General features: G+C 47.1%; 1 protein-coding gene across 5 annotated transcripts in view; it reads left to right on the top strand.

The window, feature by feature from the left end:
- The first annotated feature begins 4,001 nt into the window (after window positions 1-4,001).
- Window positions 4,002-18,998, top strand: part of HOMER3 (homer scaffold protein 3) — a 29,815-nt gene continuing 14,818 nt past the window's right edge. Inside the window, exons 1-3 of one of the 5 annotated variants that reach the window (XM_074851826.1) lie at window positions 15,076-15,502; window positions 16,587-16,734; window positions 18,657-18,813. In XM_074851826.1, the coding sequence (XP_074707927.1) occupies window positions 16,721-16,734; window positions 18,657-18,813 (171 nt within the window). In that variant the 5' untranslated portion in view covers window positions 15,076-15,502; window positions 16,587-16,720. Of the gene's footprint in view, window positions 4,362-6,921; window positions 7,495-15,075; window positions 15,503-16,586; window positions 16,735-17,576; window positions 18,079-18,656; window positions 18,814-18,998 lie in introns of those variants that run through there. The other 4 variants (XM_074851825.1, XM_074851827.1, XM_074851828.1 and 1 more) reach the window with 4 other exon arrangements.

Genomic DNA, 18,998 nt, shown 5'->3' with positions numbered 1-18,998 from the left:
TCTATCTAAATTCAATGTGAATTATCAGGCTAAAATGTTATGCTATGTTTAAACAAGCTTATCTTTAGAATACATTTCATTTTATATAGATGATGGATATTTGCATAAAGCTTTCAATTGTGATGGGGAAATGTTCATTGTGGAGGAGCTACAGCTGTTTCTGTCTCCGGAGCCTGTACAATCTCTCCGGCTCTCTTCTGAAAAGGTAGAACTTCTGTCCCTGCATATGGAAAGCAGCTGCTGAAATAGCTTGCCTCAGGCCTTGCTCTTCTGTGTTGTTCTTCTGCCTTTTATAGAGCCTGTAAATGTCTCATCATTCTGCTTCTATCGTGTATTCGTTAGTAATGGAAGCACGAAACATCTTTTTTTCTGTAGAAGAAGAATTTGTGTGTGTCAAAGTATAACTGAAACAAGACTTCATGTTCATTAAAAAATTAGGGGAGGAACTCTGTCATTGCTATGGAAAGCTGGGGGTTTTCTCATTCATATCACCATTTATTCTTACAAGATTTTTAATTTACTGATATTTTTAATAAATACCAGAAAATCTTACAATCCCTGTTAGAGAATAGCAGCTTAAAATCTCACTCGCTGTTGTAAAAGAACTCCCTCCTGCACTTCCAGGGAATGCTCTACATCGGGTCCCCATCTCGAGTGGTGCAGGTCCCAGTGTCCATGTGCCACCGGTACAAGCACCGCTCGGATTGCGTCTTGGCATGAGATCCCTACTGCGCGTGGTCGCAGGCTGCTGAGGAATGTCTTCTGCTGGCGAATCAAACCGCTCAGACCGAGTAAGTGAAAAGCTACTGTTTCAGCTGCACGCCTGAGGTGAGATTGCTTTATCAGTGCACTTGTAATGGCTGTAACACAGAACCAGGGTGATTCCTAGAAATGGAATGGTACAAGCTGGAACACTTCTTGTCTGTGTTTTCATCTGTTTGGTTTTGGGGAGGTTTTGTCTTCGTTTTTGGTGGTTTTTTTTTTTTTTTTCAGGAATTTAATTCAAAGCGTGAAATATGGGGATGCTTCCAGCTGCCTTAGTGTAGGTATGTGAATGTTTGTTTTACAAAAGAATATTTTAACTTCATGGGACCAAAATGCTTGTTCAGTTTGTGCGCACTGGAATTCTTGCGTGATAGAAAACCACAAGAATTAAAATAATGTTGATTATTACTTTTGAACTAACACTAAAAACCACACTGAGCTGGTACTGCCTAATGCTCTTAACCCTCTCAATCGAAATGTCAGAACACCTCAGTTCAGACTGAATCTCTGACTCTCAGGGGAGACATAAATGTGACCCGTTGGAAGTTATTGGTGTCCCTCCCACACCCACTTTGCAGAAATCATGCGACACATCAACACATCAGCTGTCCCATTAAATCTGTCACTACTTCAGGATGCTGTTCTGCAGATACATGACATACTACTCAAGAGTACACTTAAAAAGAAGGCTATTTGTTATCAGCCATTTAAAATTACTTTTATTATTTTTAGTGGGAGTTGGATATGAATTACTGTTAATGTAGAACTGCAGGTGTGTGTGATCTGGTATTATTATGCAGTAACTTCATAATGAGTTGCAAGATACACGGCTTTCTTCATGACACAAAATGTATCTCTTACCCCCACTTATGTCTCTTTAAAGGCAGAGTTGTCTTTAGTCTTGTATATTTTAGACTGCACGACAAATGTTAATCAGGCAATCAGCAGGACAGAACTTTCACATAGCTGATAGAAGCATTGTGTAGACATCAAAGCATCTCTGTGAAGAGATGTCATTAACCAGTATAGAGGTTGAGGCACACAAAGGTGAATTTGTTTATGCATGACGTGTACAGGTGAGGCCAAATCAGAGTAAAATCTGGAAGTCTTAAACTTCTAGTCCCATTTTCATTGTGTTACACATCAGTGGGAATAAGGCCAGCAAGATGTCACTGATAGTCAGAGATGTTAGTGATGGGATTTCTTTGTCTTCACCCCTTACCTGTTTATTACCCATTGTCAAGACTGGGGAACTAATTTTATATTTATTTGAATATGTATTTGGTCATATAAGTTAAACTAAATCCCCAGTGGTCTTTAAAAAAAAAATCTTCATAATTTCAGAAAAGAGTGTGAGAAAATGTCTCTACATTGGGAAACAATGTTCATTTGAAGTGTGCTCTGTCGAATCTGGCGAACATAGTGTGGAAGTTTAATGGGAGCAGACTTCAGGCCGAGGACTCTAAATATCAACTCTGTGATGGAGGAATAGCAATATTTAACATAACAATCGATGCGGCTGGATTCTGTGATTGTCTCTCGGTAGAGAAATCCAAAGGGAAGGAATTCCTTACCACTGTGGCCCGCTATGCCCTTTATGCCCAAGAAAAGACAGAGGAAGCAAATGTTATTGCCACAGCAAATAAGCATAATGAAGCAGGAGCTGGGTGTTTTCAGTCTTCAGTACCACCTTCTCTACTGAATGAGGCACCAAAACAGGAATCTGTGGACAGCCAAATAGAGAAGCTTGTTTTAAAACTCCTGGGGGCTGGGTTTGCTCTTCTTTTCTTTTTCTTGTTGGTTTGGAACTTCTACAGGGGCCATTTATCTCTGCCTTGGAAGAGCAGAGAAACCAGGTCAAAAACCACCGGTGCAGCTGGCTTGGGAAGTCCAGCACCAGCTACGGAGGGGTCAGGCAGTGTGAGGAAGAGTTCAGCCACGCAGACGAACATAGCTGGTGTTAACGAATCGGTGCTCGCGAGCTTCTCTTAAGGAGTGCAGCGCCCGTGCGCGGCACGGTGCCAGTGTCACCGAGAGCTCCGGCAGTCTGCAGCTCACAGAGCTCTTCGGTCGAGATGACATAACATTTCCTGTTCAGGAATGTGGAATGTAAATTTGGGTAAGAGTCAGAAACTCTGAATTGAAGATGACAAGCTGCATTGTGTATTAAATAGATGTGTTACCAGTTACTGCTTTTAAAAGCACAATTCCTTGTTTGGGTACCTTTTTGACATGATAGAACCATAAGAATAAATTTCTTTCAAAAATTGACACTGATCCACTTTTTTGTCATGTTGGGGTTGCCCAATTACAGAAATTAATACTTCAGAAGCTATTAATACTTAGCATTTAGTGCTTTCACCTTCAGACTTTCTGTTTAATCTACGAATAGCAACTAATTAAGTCTCCCAGTGCCCCAAGAGGTTGCTACTATCCTCATTTTACATGTGAGGTTAAATTACTTGTCACTGACCATAGCGAGTATTGGTGTCAGATCTGGTGCTTTGTTAGAAGTTCCTGAGTCATCTTCCTGTATTTTATCTTTCTCTATTTTCCTCTCCTTTCCCTTTATTTAGGCTTTCAAAACACTTTCCATGCATTTATTTTTCTAATGTGTTTTTAGTGACCTTTATGATACATCTTCCTCTGTCCAAAAATGTCATTTCATGTACTGCATCGTTGTTCTGACTTTATTTCTGAGGTGTGGTCAAAATTCAGGCATTGTAGCTCCTTTTGTTAAAGGCCACTGAAAGTTGAGCATTTTTTCTGAGACACTTCTTTCTTTGTTTTCAAATAAATGTTCTCTTATATTTTCTTGTTTGAAAAAGAACATGGGTTCCTGATCACGAAAATCCCTTAACAAAAGGCTATGCTGCCTCACTCTGTCTCTTGCCAGACATGCATAAAGTACAAGGTTGATGCTCTTCTAGACACAGACAGCTCATTTTTTCCCAGTTTTTACATAGCTATGGAAGGAGAAACCTGCTTGGAAGTGGATCCTCCTATGTGGAAGTGTCTACCAGTTGTAGCAAGACCCCTGCTTTCCAGTTAAACAGGAATGCTTGGAAATGAAGATGAGGTGTACATCAGAGATAATTGGATGGGACGAAAAACCAGATAAGTGGCTATTTGGTGTTTTTTCTCCCTTAAAACATAAATAGGTTAAGTTTCTTTACACTGGAGCAAAGTCACAGTCTCTTTTCTTTTGAATGCTTGCTTTCTCCATGGATCAAATTATTCTTCTGTTGTGCTTCATAACAACAGGTTCTTGTGTATTATGTGCAAATACCATAGAAGGAAGGTTGAGGCCACTCGTTGAACTTGCAAGAAGCGAATTCACGCGTTACTGTCTCTGTTCCACTGCTCTTTACCAACACAGCGATGTCTGCGCTTCCCGTGGAAGGACGTCAAGGTGGGGACAACACCAGCCTTTCTAGCAAGGGGAAGCCAGAGACACGAAGTGTGAACAAGAAAACTATATAAAATGGACGTCTGAAAATTAGAAGACTGGATAGTTGCTGGCAAACTGTTATGCCAAGACCTGCCTGGCTGCGTGTCAGCGATTGTGTCAGTGCAATGCAGAAACAAGACCTGAGGTGTGTATCTTGTCTCGCGGTTTGAAAGGGAGTCTGCTTCCTCGCAGGGTTCCTTTCCCTGTAGTCCTACTCCCTGTATGCAAAGGGTTATATTGAAATTAATGATAGAGGCTGGACAGGGGTGTGTAACTAATAACATAGGAAAGGATCAAAATTTCCATTCTTTTCTTTGGGGACGCTTACTCTCTTCCCATAGTGGAAGGAAGTGCAGATGAATATAAAACCCCATTTCAGAAAATCCTCACAAGGCTACCAGCATTTGGTTTTAGTTCAATTCCTGCTGATCTAATTACCCTAATTTAAACATGTAAAATAATTAGCTTCTAAGAGAAGTCGTAGATAAGTTACAGTTAACAGGTCGATATGAAAGATACTGTGCCCTACTTTCAGTAGTGTCTTTGGAGCAGTTTTAGTCCTTTTGTCATTGGTTGCCACGCTGCACGGCGGAAGGACAGCGAATATGGGGTGAGAGGAGTGCTGGTGCTCCGCGCTGCGACAGAGCAGAGGCAGCCCTTGAGCTGCTTGTTCAGCTGCCGGCTCAGGACAGCCACCCAGCGCTGCTCCGGCTTGCGCCCTGCAATGACTCTTGTGAGCGTACCCCAATATGCTGTGGAAACACAAACCTTCCCCGTCGCTTCTAACCTCACTCCAGCTTGCTTGGTGCCAAAAATCTTTTGTGCTGGCAGCTGCTGCCATTGTTTCAAGCTGAGCATTACCTCAGTGTGCTCCAAACATGTCTTGATGTCACACTTAAACTTATGGGCAGCAAACCATAACCCCAAGCACAGGGGCAATAGTAGTGGGGACACTGGAGACGAGGAATTACACCCGTCTCACTAAACCTCCCTTTGAAATACGTTATAAAATAGGGTGGAGGTAAAACGCTGAAAGTGGAGTATGGGAAGTGGTGTCATTGCTAGTGTTTATGCTGCTAGTATTGAACTCTGATATGAATATTGCTAAATTATGAATGCTACTTCCACCTTTTAGTGTAAAATTAGTAGTACAGAGCTTACTATTTTGCTGCAAGTTCTGAAGTTATTAACCCATGGAGAAATTAATGTGCAGAACTGTCTGGGATTAACAAAATCTCTCTTGGGAAGATTTCCTATTAAAGTGTCCTGATAAGTAAGAAGTGTGAAGGGGACTGGGATCATCCAGCAGTGACATAACTCAGCTGAGTCTGCCCATGGGAAGCTTCGTGTTAGGGTGGTGGCATATTTTAAGGCAAAACTGAGGCATTTGTGGGAATCGAGTGAGGAGCGTTGGTGTTCAGTTAGAGTTTGAGTGCACTGGTAGGGGTGTCTGGGAGGAAATGCGGGGATAGTTTCCCGCCAAAGCCAAGCTTTGGGTTCTTTACTAGGCATGTTCGTACGAGACGCTCGCACTGTTACTGTCTTCTCTACAAACCGTGTAAAGCTTGTCTGCAGCTTCAGAGTTACTGACTTGAAGCCCAGAGTAACTGCACCCTGCCCAGCACAGCTGATAAAGGTCAATTCTGATGTTTTTCACAAACAGGTTAGAATAGGTGGTGTTCATGTGTGGGCCCACGCTGGGGCGGATGCACATTGGGCTTTAGCTATGGGGCAGAACACGAGCAGCACCCGGAGCCGCTGCCGTTTGCAAACCTGTTGGATATAACCCTGAAAAGGAGCAGACGAAGGAAGGTCCCTTCCTGGTCTCACCTTCTGTTGCCTTCATGAGGCTGGGCTGCTGCTGCTTCTCTACCCTCATGATTAAAAATACATCTTATTCCTAGACTGACCTGTTCAGCGTCTGCTTCCAGCCTGTGGAGCTTGTCACGCCTGTGCTGGCTAAACAGAAAAGGACTCGTGTAGAAAATTTCTTTCCACCATGAAGTTTTTTATGGTTATGATCAAGTCAGGCCGTGTCCTTTCTTTGATGAGCAGGTGAAGCGCTTTTATTCTTCCGATGCAGAGTGTGTTTTGTTCTCTCTCAGGGCTCTCCTGTGACCCCTCTCCAGTTGTTCAGCATCCTGAGGGGGTGGGCAGAGGGTTCCCCAGGGGAGCAGAGGGTTCCCCAGGGGAGCAGAGGGCCTGGTCCTGGTCCCGGTTCCTCTCCGTGCCTGGTTGTCAGGGCTGAGGGCTGCGTTAGCTCCTCTGACCGCAGCGGCACGCTGGGAGTGGCTGATGCTAATTATCCACTCCGCTTCCCCAAGCCTCTTCAGCCTCCCTTCTTCCCAGGGTATTTTCCCATTTCATCAAACTGTATTCACGGCTGACGTTAATTTTCCACTTGTATAAACGACTTCATAAAAGACAGAACAACAAAGAGCGCCCTATTTCTGATAGCAGCTGTCTAGACTAAGATGAAAGAACGCGATTTTTTTTTTTGTTGTTTTCATGGGCAGGCAGCGCCCAGGACGGTCCCAGCGCAGCGCCGGGAGCTGCCGGGTGCCCCGGCCGGGCCCCGGGGGTGGCGGGCGGGGGCCCGGGGGCGGCGGCGCAGGGCGGGCTCTGCCCGGCAGGTGGAGCCGCCGAGCCGGCCCCGGGCCCGGGAATAAAGTCGGGAGAAGCAGGGGAGAAATGTGACCGAGATGGGGCAGTTGGTAGAGGGAGGAAGCGGATAGGGAAGAGTGGGGGGAAAAAAAAAAAAAAAAACGAGAGAAAGAACAAAGAAATCACGATCCGGAGTGCAGCTGCACTTCTTGCGAGGGGAAACTTGCGGGGCTGCCGGAGCAGCAGCCGGCTTTGTCTAACAGGGCTTGCGAAAGCACCAGCTAATCCTGCTGCTCCCCTCCCATGCTGAAGGGAAGGAGGGATCCTGGGAGCCGGAGAGGGGGAACCGCCGGGCACTGCGGCCGGGGGGCGCCGCCGAACTTCCCCGGCGAGCGCTCCGGGCTGGGGCTGGGTGTGGGCGGTCGCAGCCCGGGGGGGTCCGGGCGGCCCCTGCCCTCCCTGCCCCGCACCCTCGCGGATATCGGGGTGTTTGGAGCCACCAGCGCAACTAGCAAGATTTCAAAGTGAAATTCCGGAGGAAATTTAAAGAGCATCCGGATCCGGAGAAAGACAGAAAGAAAGAGGAAGGGAGAAATAAATCAAAACGTGGAGAGAATCTCAGGCAGCTGAAGAAAGGACGGGAGAGAAAGAAGCTGACACCCGGCAGAGATGGGGTGAGACTTGAATTGCTTTTATTATTCATGGCCACTCAGCTATTTTTAAGGTAATGACAAAAGAAATGAAGGGTTTAAATTGCATTTTGTCTACATTGCAAGGTTTAAAGTTTAGACTTGCCTTTTATTTTATGGGTTGGAAAGTAGATAATTGCAAGTCTCTGCAACTTCTTTAAATAAACTTGCATGTAAGGGAAACCTCTAGTGATCTATATGTTGTATGAAATCCAAACTGGGAGGCTGGGTGGGAGGACTGGAGTAGGGTTGTGTTCACAAACTTTTCCAGAAGTTAGAAATTAGGCATTTTGTTTGGCTGTTGTGACTTTGGCATTCAGTAAAATGGATCCTGTTTGCATTTCTAAATGGATAAATAGCTGATTGAAAATCCCTGATGATTTCGATTATGATCCACCTCAGATTTTTCAAGAGTGAAATAATGCTGCATGGATGTGGCAGTGGATTTTGGCATGGAAATAGGAGCTTAGTCTGGTATTTAGTTTATGTCCTAGTTATAAGTCTCAATCATGTAACTTTAAGGACCTGACGTGTTGTGAGTTTCTTGTGCAATAAACTCTCTGTGACTGTTTGAAAGCAGAGTGGGTCTGTGGGAGGCCTGTTTGATCAACTCCTTCCAAACCTGTGGTTTGACAGTGCGAGAGAAACAAATAACATTCTTAGGGGCTTGTTTTCCTTTTGCTAATTTTCCTCTTGGACTACCTAGATAAAATGATTGAACAAACACAGATTCAAGAGGCACAAAAGGTAGAGGTGAGGAATCAAAAGTGACAGCAGCGTGAGTCTGGCATAGATCCTTTGAAGTTGGCAGAGTACGTGCTGATCCAGGTGAAATCAGAAAGTGTCCCTATTTTCCTGTAACTTTTCCTGTGATCCACAAAGTTACTGTAGAACTTCTAGAACTGCCAGAAAGGGTTTAACAAGCAGATACCTTGGGACTAGCACTTTATTGGAGTTCGTGGATGAATCCTTCCTGGACCTACCCACAGGTACACCCAGCAGACACGTAATTTCTTTAGAGGGTCGCCAACTCCCATGGAAGATGTTGAGATGGTGTCACCATCTCCATCTGCTCAGACTTCACTGTATAATTATAGTGGTGTAGTAGCAAAACTATTGTTAAACCAGAGATAGTGTTTCCACCCAAAATTCCTTATTTCCACTTAACTCCTGAGATAAAAGGGTCTTTTTTTCTTGTACGTTGATCACATGGGGATATTGAGTAGCTTTCAGCAGCATTTAGATTACTCTGGATACAAAAGAGATTAAAAGCACATCACCCTTTATGTTCTGGCAGCTGAGCTTAGTTAACTTATTTTTAAAGCAGGAATTCTGGTTTCATTGCTCCATATTAGATTTCTTTGTAACATCATGTTACGGTTTTCATGGATGAATTCTCTGTGGACTCTTGTACCCACTGCGCTGTAGATATTAATGCATTAGTGCCTCCTCTCTGAAGAGGACAGTTGTAAATAACACTTGATCCTGAGGGAAGTGAATTTAGTTGGGTCCTAGCTGAGTTTTCAATGGACACTTACTCACATTTCTCTCACTCTGCTGATAGCATTGTCAAATATAAATACAGGTGGATGCAAATTACTGGCTTCTAATTTGAGCAGTATAGAGTTTACCTGCTTGTCACATATATTAAGCAAACTAATTCGCCCACTCTTACCTATGCTGTCATCCCCCTGACCCCTGCTAAACAGGCAGTTTGAGCTGTCCTTGTCAGAGAGGCTGCTGGCTGTGCTTTTGGAGGTCTGGCAAGGGCAGGTCAAAAATAGCAGCAGATCTTGGGGAGTTCTTCCTAGTGAAGCTGAGCAGGCATCTGTGCCTACAAGTGCTACGGCTCCTGTAGCTTAGAACGAAGATAGAGAGGCATGGAGCATTTTGAAATGTGCATGTATCTCCACTTCTCTGGTTCTAATTATTACTGGACATATTTTCTGGAATGTATAAAGAATCACTTAGCTGCAGTCTGGCTCTGCTGGGTTTTTTAACTTTTAATTGCTGTCCAGACTTCCAACAACGGTCTGTGTGTCTCAAAAGAAAGAGCTGCTGAAGTTTAGCAGCAGAAGTAACGGTTGTCCCAGGAAGGTGAATGCACAGATTGTGTTGTAGACACCCAGCAGCATAGTGTTCAGCAGCCAAGATGCTCTGTAGATGGAGACTGGTTTCTAAAAGAAGAGAAATCTCTCTCAGCTGTGTTGTGTCTTTAGATGCCCTTGATCCCTTGTCTGTGCCTGACCTTGCATGCCTGTCGCAGTTCCCCACGCTGATCCAACAGGAGCATATTCAGCCAGGATTCCTTTGCTGCCCTTTATCTGCAGACAGGCCGTGAGGCAGCTGCTTTTCATTCCTGTGCTAAACCCTGCTGGGTAATCTCTGAGGAGTTGGGGGAGGCAGAAGGGAAAGCAGCCCCGTGCCAGCCCCCATTGCTGGAGCTGCACTGCTCCACCTTCCCTCTGTGGCTCTTGGGTAGAAGTCTGGTGTCCTTCAATCCCATCTGGACCCCAGCAGCATCTACGCATTTTCCCCAAGGTCATGTTGTGCAGCACGGAAAGAAAAGGAAGCTGCAACTGAGAGGGCTTGAAAACCTGCTTGGTGGTTAGAACAAAGGGCTGGGAATTGGCCCTCCCAAACTTTGTTCCCAAAGCAGTTTTGCAGTTCCATGTGTAACAGTCAGTGTCCTGGGGGCTGGTGCCCAAATCTGGTTGGCAATATCAAAGCACGCTCTCTGCACCCATTTACAGTGGGGCCCATAGGCTCTGGGGCGAGTTACACCCCTTCCCTGGCTCAGAGGAAGGCTTAGACTTTGGGGAGAAATGCAAAGGGAAAGAGATGAGGTTTGACTCTCGCTAACCCTCACTCCTTCCCCAAACAGCACTGACATACAGCAGCAGCTATTCAAGCTGCTGAGGGAAGATAAAAGGAAACAAAGACAGACAGCAGTGGAGGAGGAGGAGATTGGTTCTCAGGCCCTCTCTGTTCTCCAGTTCTGCCTTTTGAAAAACTGGGCTCTGTCTGAAACACATTTCCACCCCCCCCGCCCCCCATCTACTCTGGCCAACTCCCTCCCTGAAATCATCCTGGGCCGTGCTGCTTTGCAGGGTTTCTCACAGCTGAGTGCTCTGGCTGGTGATCCGACAGAAGGGAGAGCCCTGGCCCTGACGCAGCCAGCACGGCCTCCCAGCTGACTCAGCGTGGCGGTGGGCCGAGTGCCAGAGCTGAGCCACATAGCTTTCATGCTCGCATGCTCTCACGTACCCCCTTCTGCTCTGCACAGGCTGCCCTGTGAACACCCGTCCAGCAAACCAGACCTTGCAGAGGGAAAGGACTTTTGGGAAGATGGCAGTGAGAATTACGAAGTTCCCACCGCAGCAGCTGGGAGATCCTTTACCTCCCGCTGTGGCTGGCGATGGGCCTTCACCAGAAGAGGACCTCTTTTTGGGGCCTGGCTCACTGTGGCTGCATGTTGAGCTCAGCCACGGTGCAAAAACTTGTTCATAGGTCTCTGTGCTCTGAAGGTATCCCGCTGCTGTCAGCAGGACCGTCACACCCCGAAGCCCTTCCCTGCCCCTGAGTACTGTTCTGCCCATGATCCACAGAAACAAACGATCCTGCTGATCGGGTACTTTGTGATTTCTTGCAAGGCATTTTTGGTTTGGTTTTTAGATGAAGAGGGACCACAGACTGCCTAGATGCAGAGCGAGGTATTTGAAGTGATTATCCTCTGTGTCCAAGTGCAGAGAGGCTCCTTTCTCTGACAAGTAAATGAATATCCCTGCAAAGAGAAGCTGCAGTGAGTGAGAGGAGGTGCAGGCTGGGGAACAGCACGTGGACTTCCTAGAGATGCCCTTGACTGAACCCCATCCAGGAGCACCAAGGCGGACGTAGTTAATGAGAACTGAGCTCAGCCTCCCCAGCACATTCCAGCTGCTGCCTTAAGTGGCTAAAAGACTTTATTCTAAACCTCAGACCTATTCAGTATTTGTGTCTCTGGAGCGCTTTGAACTCGGACTCACCCACCAAATCTCTTTCTTAAAACTCTATACTTGTGTCTAGGATTGAATCCTGCCGTTTTGTCGCACACCTCGCTTTGGGACTGAAAACAGGACAGAAACATTAATATAAATTTGGGGAATGGTGACTCTCAAAGCTTCCCTCTCCACAGCAAACATAAGGTTTCTTCTCTCTGGTCATGCAGCAAAGGGTGGATGTGGTAAGTAATTCAGTTAACTAAATGGCCATGTCACAGGCAGGCAGACAGGATTGTGAGGTGAGAATTACTGAGAACAAAAAAGTAAGAGGATCTCAGTGGGAAAAATCTTCCAGATTGCACAGAAAATCGGAGAAGAACAAGGACAAAGCGTAAATCGAATGCAGCTGTGCAGTCAGAAAGAGACCCCTCCCCACAGCCGGTGGAGAAGCTATCGAGCAAAGACATCGCTGGATGCAATAAAAAAATCTAAAGCAAACAATAAAAACCTGATTTCTTCCTCTCCCTCTCCCCCTTTCGAAGAGGTCGGCCAGGAGGGCTGCATTTTAGCAGTGGCCCTTTAGGTTTAGGAACCTGCTGAAGGGAGAGAGAGCCTGTCACTGTCAAACAGGATTTTCCCAAAGAGGTGCTATTTGCATTGGAAATACCTTGAGACAGTAAAAGCAATAAAACACAGTTTCTCCGAGGTGTAAAGACCCTAACAGGCAGCTGAAGTTGGGATGGGGCAAAGAGGAGGGAGCAAGCATGCATTGAAACACACTGGAGCTGCCACAGTGCTACTGACATTTAGACACAAATGTTTTGCTGAACAGCTCTTAAAAAAAAAAAAAAAAAAAAAAAAGCTCTGTCCCTTCGTCTGACCTGGTCTATTCCTTAAAATGGGATCTGCTTCTTTACAGGGTTGTATGCCGTTACCTTGTGGTGGGAGGCCGGAGGATGCAGTGGGAAACGTGCCCCATTCCCAGCTGTCTGTGACTCCTGTGGCTTAAACCAAAAATCTCTTCACATTTTTACTTCTGTTCTGCTATTAGACCCATCTGCAGGTTTGAGAGTATTTTCCTGGTGAGGATTAGAGAGAGAACTCTCTGAAATCCTCCAATTAAAGACATACCTAGCAGAGGGATTAAAGGTGGCTTGCTCAAAGCAGGTAATGTGTGTGTTGAACCCTCTGTGCGAGCTGGGCTCTGAGGCAGGACTGGCGAGCCCAGCTCCCAGCAGCTCTGCTTCAGCTTGGGCATTGTTTTACTGCGGTGTGATGGGTCTGTGCTAGATGTCTCTGTAGGTACCATCCATTGCAGGTGCGTCACGGGATGATCCTGGCACTGGTGCTGACTCCTAAACGGGAGATGCTGCCGTCCCTCTTTGGAGAGGCCTCTCAGGTGGCTCGTCTCCCTTTCTGTTGCGTTCTCTCTGCAGCAGCACTGGGCTATTTTAGAAGATCCCACTTGGGAAGAGGCACACGTGCCTGTAAAGAGGAGGGTAGAGCCCACATCCAGACAGGACGCTCAAGGACAGTCCGTGCACCCAGTGACATACGTGTTCAGATTACAGAGAATAGAGAGGGCAGCGCTGGTGTTAGTCCTCTCCAGACTTTGACACCTTTTATGGCCACCATTCCCCTGCTAGGTGAAACGTGGCAGTGGTGCAGGGGACTGAACTGATGCCATCTGTACCTCCTTGGCACAGGGCAGTGCTCGCAGGGCGTGCTTCTCCTGCGGGGTCCTGGCAGTGTGTCCGTGTGTCCTAACCTGACGCCGTCCCTCATCCAGCCTTAGCGAACTCGGACCCTTTGGCCCCCTCAGTCCATTGCTGCTCTGCTGAGACCGTAAATTAAGAGGACAGATAATGATTTGCTCTTCTGGCAGTGGTGAAATAAGCAGCTATTCATTAAGAAATCAATTTGGATGCTGTAGAGAGAGGCATAATATAAGAACCAAAGTGGGAATGAGGCCAGCGTGCACTTTTACATGTTGTCTTAATGACCACTTAGTCAGAGACTCCAGTCAGTGAGCAAATTGGAAATGATTGATCCGCACCCTGTATTCACGTGTCCTCCCCAAACACCCCGTGACCTTCCTGCAGCCTCTCTGTAAGGAGAAGCCACAGAAGAGGCAGTTGGGTCTTCACTTGGGCAGCATCCTGGAGCCAGGTGCTTTGCTGATATGAAGAACACATTAGGAATTAGCTAGATTAGTCAGATCATCTCTTTGTTTCGTTTTTAGCTGTTTGGTTTTCCATGGTAGCTGGAAGCCTGCCGCTGGAGCATTAGGGAACATTCATTGGGGACAGGTCATTTTTAAACTATCAGCGGGACATGGGATATTGAATTTTGCCCTCCCCCCCTGGGCTGGGAACAAATGCTGGCAGTGATGAAACCTGGATCCTTTCCAGTTGCCATCAGGCACTTGCTGATCATGTCTGTGTCTCAGCCAGATCTTTGTCCTTTCAGTCATTTGCTTTGGTTTTTCTTAATTATCTGTGAAGAACAGCCCTGGGGGGATGTAAGTGGTTTTATTTACACATGCCCTTTTCACTGCTGTGTCTGTATTGTTATGGGGACTCCCAGCTGGGAGCAGGAAAAGAAGTGTCAGCACTTAGGGATGTGTGGTGGATCCAGCATATACACTTAAAATACAGGGGGAAAGAGGCTGTAGCGGGAGGGAGAACATGACAGTTTGAATCCTGGGCACTTTCAGGACTATTTTTAAATGCTTTATAGTGGGTTTAGAAACAAGAGGTCAGCAGCCTGGCCAGAAGCAAGCTGAATGCAGACGGGTGCTCACTCATGTCAGATCTGGCTTTTGGCACTTGTGCTTTTCCCGCTCTGAGCTTCCCTCAGCACATACTCCAGTGCCCCCAGTCCTGCCTATGTCCCCACCTTGCGAATCCACTGAGTTGTGCTGAGCTCTGTCAAACCCTGTGTGGTTCTCTGCTGCTGAGGAATCATAGGAAGGGTGAGGTAGAGCCATTTTCCATTTAATAAGCCATTTGTGACTTCTTAGAGATGTGTCCCTAGATTTGCAGACTTTCTGGCTTTTCTTCTTTCTTGGTTTGCATTGCTGCCTACTCGTTCTGAATGTTTTTTGTTGTGCTTCACCACTTAGATTCTAGGAGAGCTTTTGTTTTGTAGTGTTTGCTTTAACCTTGTCAGACAAGCGAGTACGGAAAGGCAAGTTTGCAGGCTAGCCAGTATCCTCAACAATTAAATTCTTGTACTAACTGGATACAAATTGTACCATTTTCTGGATTTAAAACAAACAAACAAACATTTTTTTTCCCCTGCACAAACACTGCAAAGGGAGCATGAACATCTCTGTGCTGTTCCCAGGCAGAGCACAAAGCTCTCCTTGAGCATTACCTACAGAGATTAAGCAACTGCTTCCTAGAAAGCGCTGTCCCCACGCCAGGCTGGCACTCTGCTCAGGTAGTTGTGAGAAGGCAGTAATGTGTTGGCCTCATAAAGCAATCTCCAGGCGCCATTATTAGGGACATGCAGGTTGGCAGCAACTGTTCCCATTTGCAGTGAGGAAAGGGGAGACGTGAAAGATAATTTCAGGAGATTCTGCATGTTTTGCTTCCCTCGGAGGGAGGTGGGTGCAGGAGTTCCTTCCTTGGCACCAGGCAGGCAGGTGAAGTTGCTGACAAGCCCTGCTGCTGTTGCTGCCGGTTTGCTATCTGTTGGAAGCAAAGCACATCTGGTGTAACTGGCAGCGGGCCTGCTCGGAGAGTCGAGACTTCTACATTTTTAACTGGAAGGGATAGACCTCTGCCAGACAGCATGAAGTTTTGTTGCTCTAGGGAAGACCATAAGGCATGAACAAATGCGTGAGGAGTGTTGAGACAGCGGTGATTATGTGAAGGCACAAAAAAATAGAGCAGCCTTCCCCATCAAGACCATCGGTGGTGCATATTTTGGTGTATCTGAGACCAGAAAAAGCACAGGCATGCCCAGGGACTGTGTGTTGGGCGAGGGAGCAGCCAAGCCAGCCTCATGTGAGTAGAAAAAGCACAAGCTCACCCCTGTGAAGATGGGCTTTTCTGTCTGACAGGCCTTCCAGTGGCGTTTTATTTTCTACTCCTGGTGCTCAGAAGGAAAGTAATGCTGGCTTTTTTGGTTAGTGACACTGCAATTACAGGACAGTCGACATCTGCGTGGCCTCCTGAGCCTCTCCTGTCTTGGAGTAATCAGTAGGAAGGCAGTGGGGTTTTCCGAATATTAAGACAGTCTCAGTTGATCTGCTTGAAGGCAGACTTAGCAAAGAGGCTGGGACATCTGGGCTCTCTACCCCTTCTACAGGCATCCTTCATGATGCAAATTCACTTTCTTACCCTTTTTCTCCCTTTTTGAGATATTCGCTCGCAGTTGCTATGGGGGAGAGCAGGGTGGGGACCATTTACTGGGGAGACTCATTTACAAAGCAAATGAATAGCACAGCTGTCTCATGGCATGGGGAGACAGCACAGGGCAGCCCCAGGGGCTCCTCACTGCTGGAGTCTGGGGTCTGGGATCGTGCTGGGCTCTGTGGAGCACGGGGCAGGGACTGCACATGGTGGGTGAATTCCCCAGTGCGGCTGCAAACCCCGTCCCTGCGGGCAGAGAAAGGTTGTGCTGGGATCGTCAGAGCGCTCCGTTGGGATGCATGGCAGGGGGCTGTTTGAAACATCACTTGGTCCGAAACCTGCTGCAGTCAGCAGGATGGTTTCCATTGACTCTGGGTGCAGACCTCACTGATGAATAGTCAGCACAGGAATAGCCGCTGTGCGTGTGCGGGGTGATCTCTGAGGAGGGTTTTCCATCATGCAGCCAGCATCACGTGTGTGTGACTGGAAACACGAGAGCCTTCCAGGCTCCTCTGTGGCCCCCTCCCAACAGTCTGCTGCCAAAGGGATTTACTCCAGTTACACAGCTCACCCAATTATCTCCCATGACAGGGAAGAAAACTTGTTCAGTGATGAGAAATCATTACAAATTACAAGCTTTGTGAGTTTGGGACAAATGAAGCCCCTAAACGCTGCCTGGTTGAACACTCTCTCTGTGCTCTGTGTGATAAATAACAGCTGACTTTTCCATCGCTAGGAAATGAATCACTGTGGAGGCAAAACCAAAAAGGAGCCTCAGTCCAGCTAGGAGACCAGAGAAGGAAGCTGTTGGAGGAGAGACACATACTAACTCCACTGGCCTGTAGTCTGTCTTGCCCTTCTTACTAACAAATGTCAACAACTAGGTAATGTCCTTCCTCTGTTCTTTCTGACACTAGCCTAGGACTCAGGGGTTAAGGTGCAGAAACATTAGTTTTTCCCTACTCTGTCGAGGTTGTGTCTCAAAGGATAAGTCATGATCCATGTAAAATTTAGTATCTGTTAGTGGAGCCTAGAAAATTTGAATCTCATTCCGAAAACAGACTGTGGCCGAATAAAACCAGACAGAGAGGATGCGGAGAAGGGGCTGGTTTAGACCCTCATGCAGTCACAAGAGATCCGAGTCAGGGCTGTAACCTGGGAACAAGGCTTGAAACTGGGAGGTGTCAGGGAGTATTTTATTTCCTTCCTAAGTTTTGGTGATGAGTTCAGAAAGCACCAGATACATTTGTCTTTGGATTGATGGGAAGGTCTGCTCATTGCAGCTGTGAGGGCTTGGAATGGGGAGGAAATATAAATGTCTGGATTTGGGGAGCTTGCACGTAGCAGGCTTGTGACTGTGCCTTGTTTGCAGCTGTCGTGGGGGCGTGGGATGTTTCCAATCACCTCAGATTTCACTCGGTTTGGGTAAGGAGTGTGGCTATGGCCAGTGCCTTGGGTTTTAACCAAAGTCAAACGAAGACCCCAAGCCCTGATGCACCTGGACTGTTGTGTCATGGAAACATTCCTTCCTGCCTCCTGAAACACTCGAGTTACATCCTGATGCCTGAGATTCAACTTCTTATTTCAGCTCAGATATTACTGGTTACAAAAGCCGCACAGTGCTTGGTTCGGTGCTTTCTTGCAGCAGCTGCACATTGTGTGGTGAAGTGCTTCCTTTAATTCATTGTTAAGTGACTTGCTTTTAATCCTGCGATGTGACCTCTCGCTGCAGGATGCGCTTCCCAAGCGTGAGTCAAGGGAGGAAGAGCTGTGCTGAGGGGAAGGCGCTTTTTGTGCTCACATCCCAAACACATCCTCCATCCATCCATTTCCCTAGAGCTCTGGCCTGGAGGTATCCTATGAAGTACAGATATGATTTCTTTGGTTGCTATATTATACCTGCTGGAGCTGCCATGAACTGACCACCAAGGTGCCAAGGGATGGTGAAAGAAAGCTTCAAGTCAGGCTAAAAATAATATAATCCCTAATCATTAGCATAATTCTGCCTAACTGGCCGCATTGTGAAGGACCATCCGGTGTGCCCCAAACATGAGATTGTCATGTCCTATTTGTGCTTCTGCTTGCAAGTTTTGTGCCCATCCGTGGTGAACGTACATATAAGATCTACTAACCTGAGGGCACAGCCTGTTACTGCTGGAATGACCAGGCTGTGGTCTTTGGAAATGTCTGAAGACTGCAGAGGAGGACAGAGAAGCTCTTAGAGGAAGGTAAAAACCTGTACCTGTAGTTAAACACCTTTTGGTAGCTTTGTTATTGTGCCAAGGGTATTTTCACAGACCAAGGTCACTAGTGTGCAGTGAAAGCTGCTGTCGTTGTGCTGCCTGGATGGTGGGCAAATAGGAGCATAAACAGCTGTGGGCTTTTACTTTGCAGGGCCATCAGCCGGTGGTCCCCCAGCTTCTAAAATGGGCTTTAGGAGAGTTCTCAGGATGTGGAGGGCTCCTGTAGGGAGCACAGAGAAGCCCAGAGGTTGTGGAAAAGCAACGATGAAGAACTTGGGTCGTGACTGCCCTCATAAGAAGGGACACTGGGTGATACCAGCCCAGACAGTGGGGAGCTGCTGTTCCCTGCCCAGAGGCTCAGCGAAGGGCTGCTGCTTGGGAGACGCTGTGTCCTTGGGGGCTGCACTGCTGAGCACCTCCTGCCTCGCGTCCCTGGAGAGAAGGCGAAGAGCAGAAGTGCTGCTGGCGGTGCATAATGCAACACAAGCACCAGGAAGTCGATGCGCTTCCCCCGTTGCTCAGCTTCCCCTCTGCCCTGACAGCCCTGTTCATCTCTCTTGCAGGGAGCAGCCGATCTTCAGCACGAGGGCCCACGTTTTCCAGATCGACCCTGCCACCAAACGGAACTGGATCCCTGCCAGCAAGCACGCTTTGACTGTCTCCTATTTCTACGATGCCACGCGCAATGTGTACCGGATCATCAGCGTGGGGGGCACCAAGGTAGGGGGCATTTGCTGACAGCATCACACAGCTTGACAGCAGGCTTTGCTCCAGCCAAAATCTGTTCTGGTGTTGATGTTTTTGCTGTCAAGTTGGTCCGTTCTCAGCATGGGCACTCTGGCATCTTCACTGCAGGGAATGGAAGGTAAAACACTGCCTCCATGCTCAAGTGTATTTAGTGTTAG

Source organism: Strix uralensis, chromosome 27 (genome assembly GCF_047716275.1).
Source record: "Strix uralensis isolate ZFMK-TIS-50842 chromosome 27, bStrUra1, whole genome shotgun sequence".
Taxonomy (NCBI): domain Eukaryota; kingdom Metazoa; phylum Chordata; class Aves; order Strigiformes; family Strigidae; genus Strix; species Strix uralensis.
This window is presented reverse-complemented; position numbering and strand designations above follow the sequence as displayed.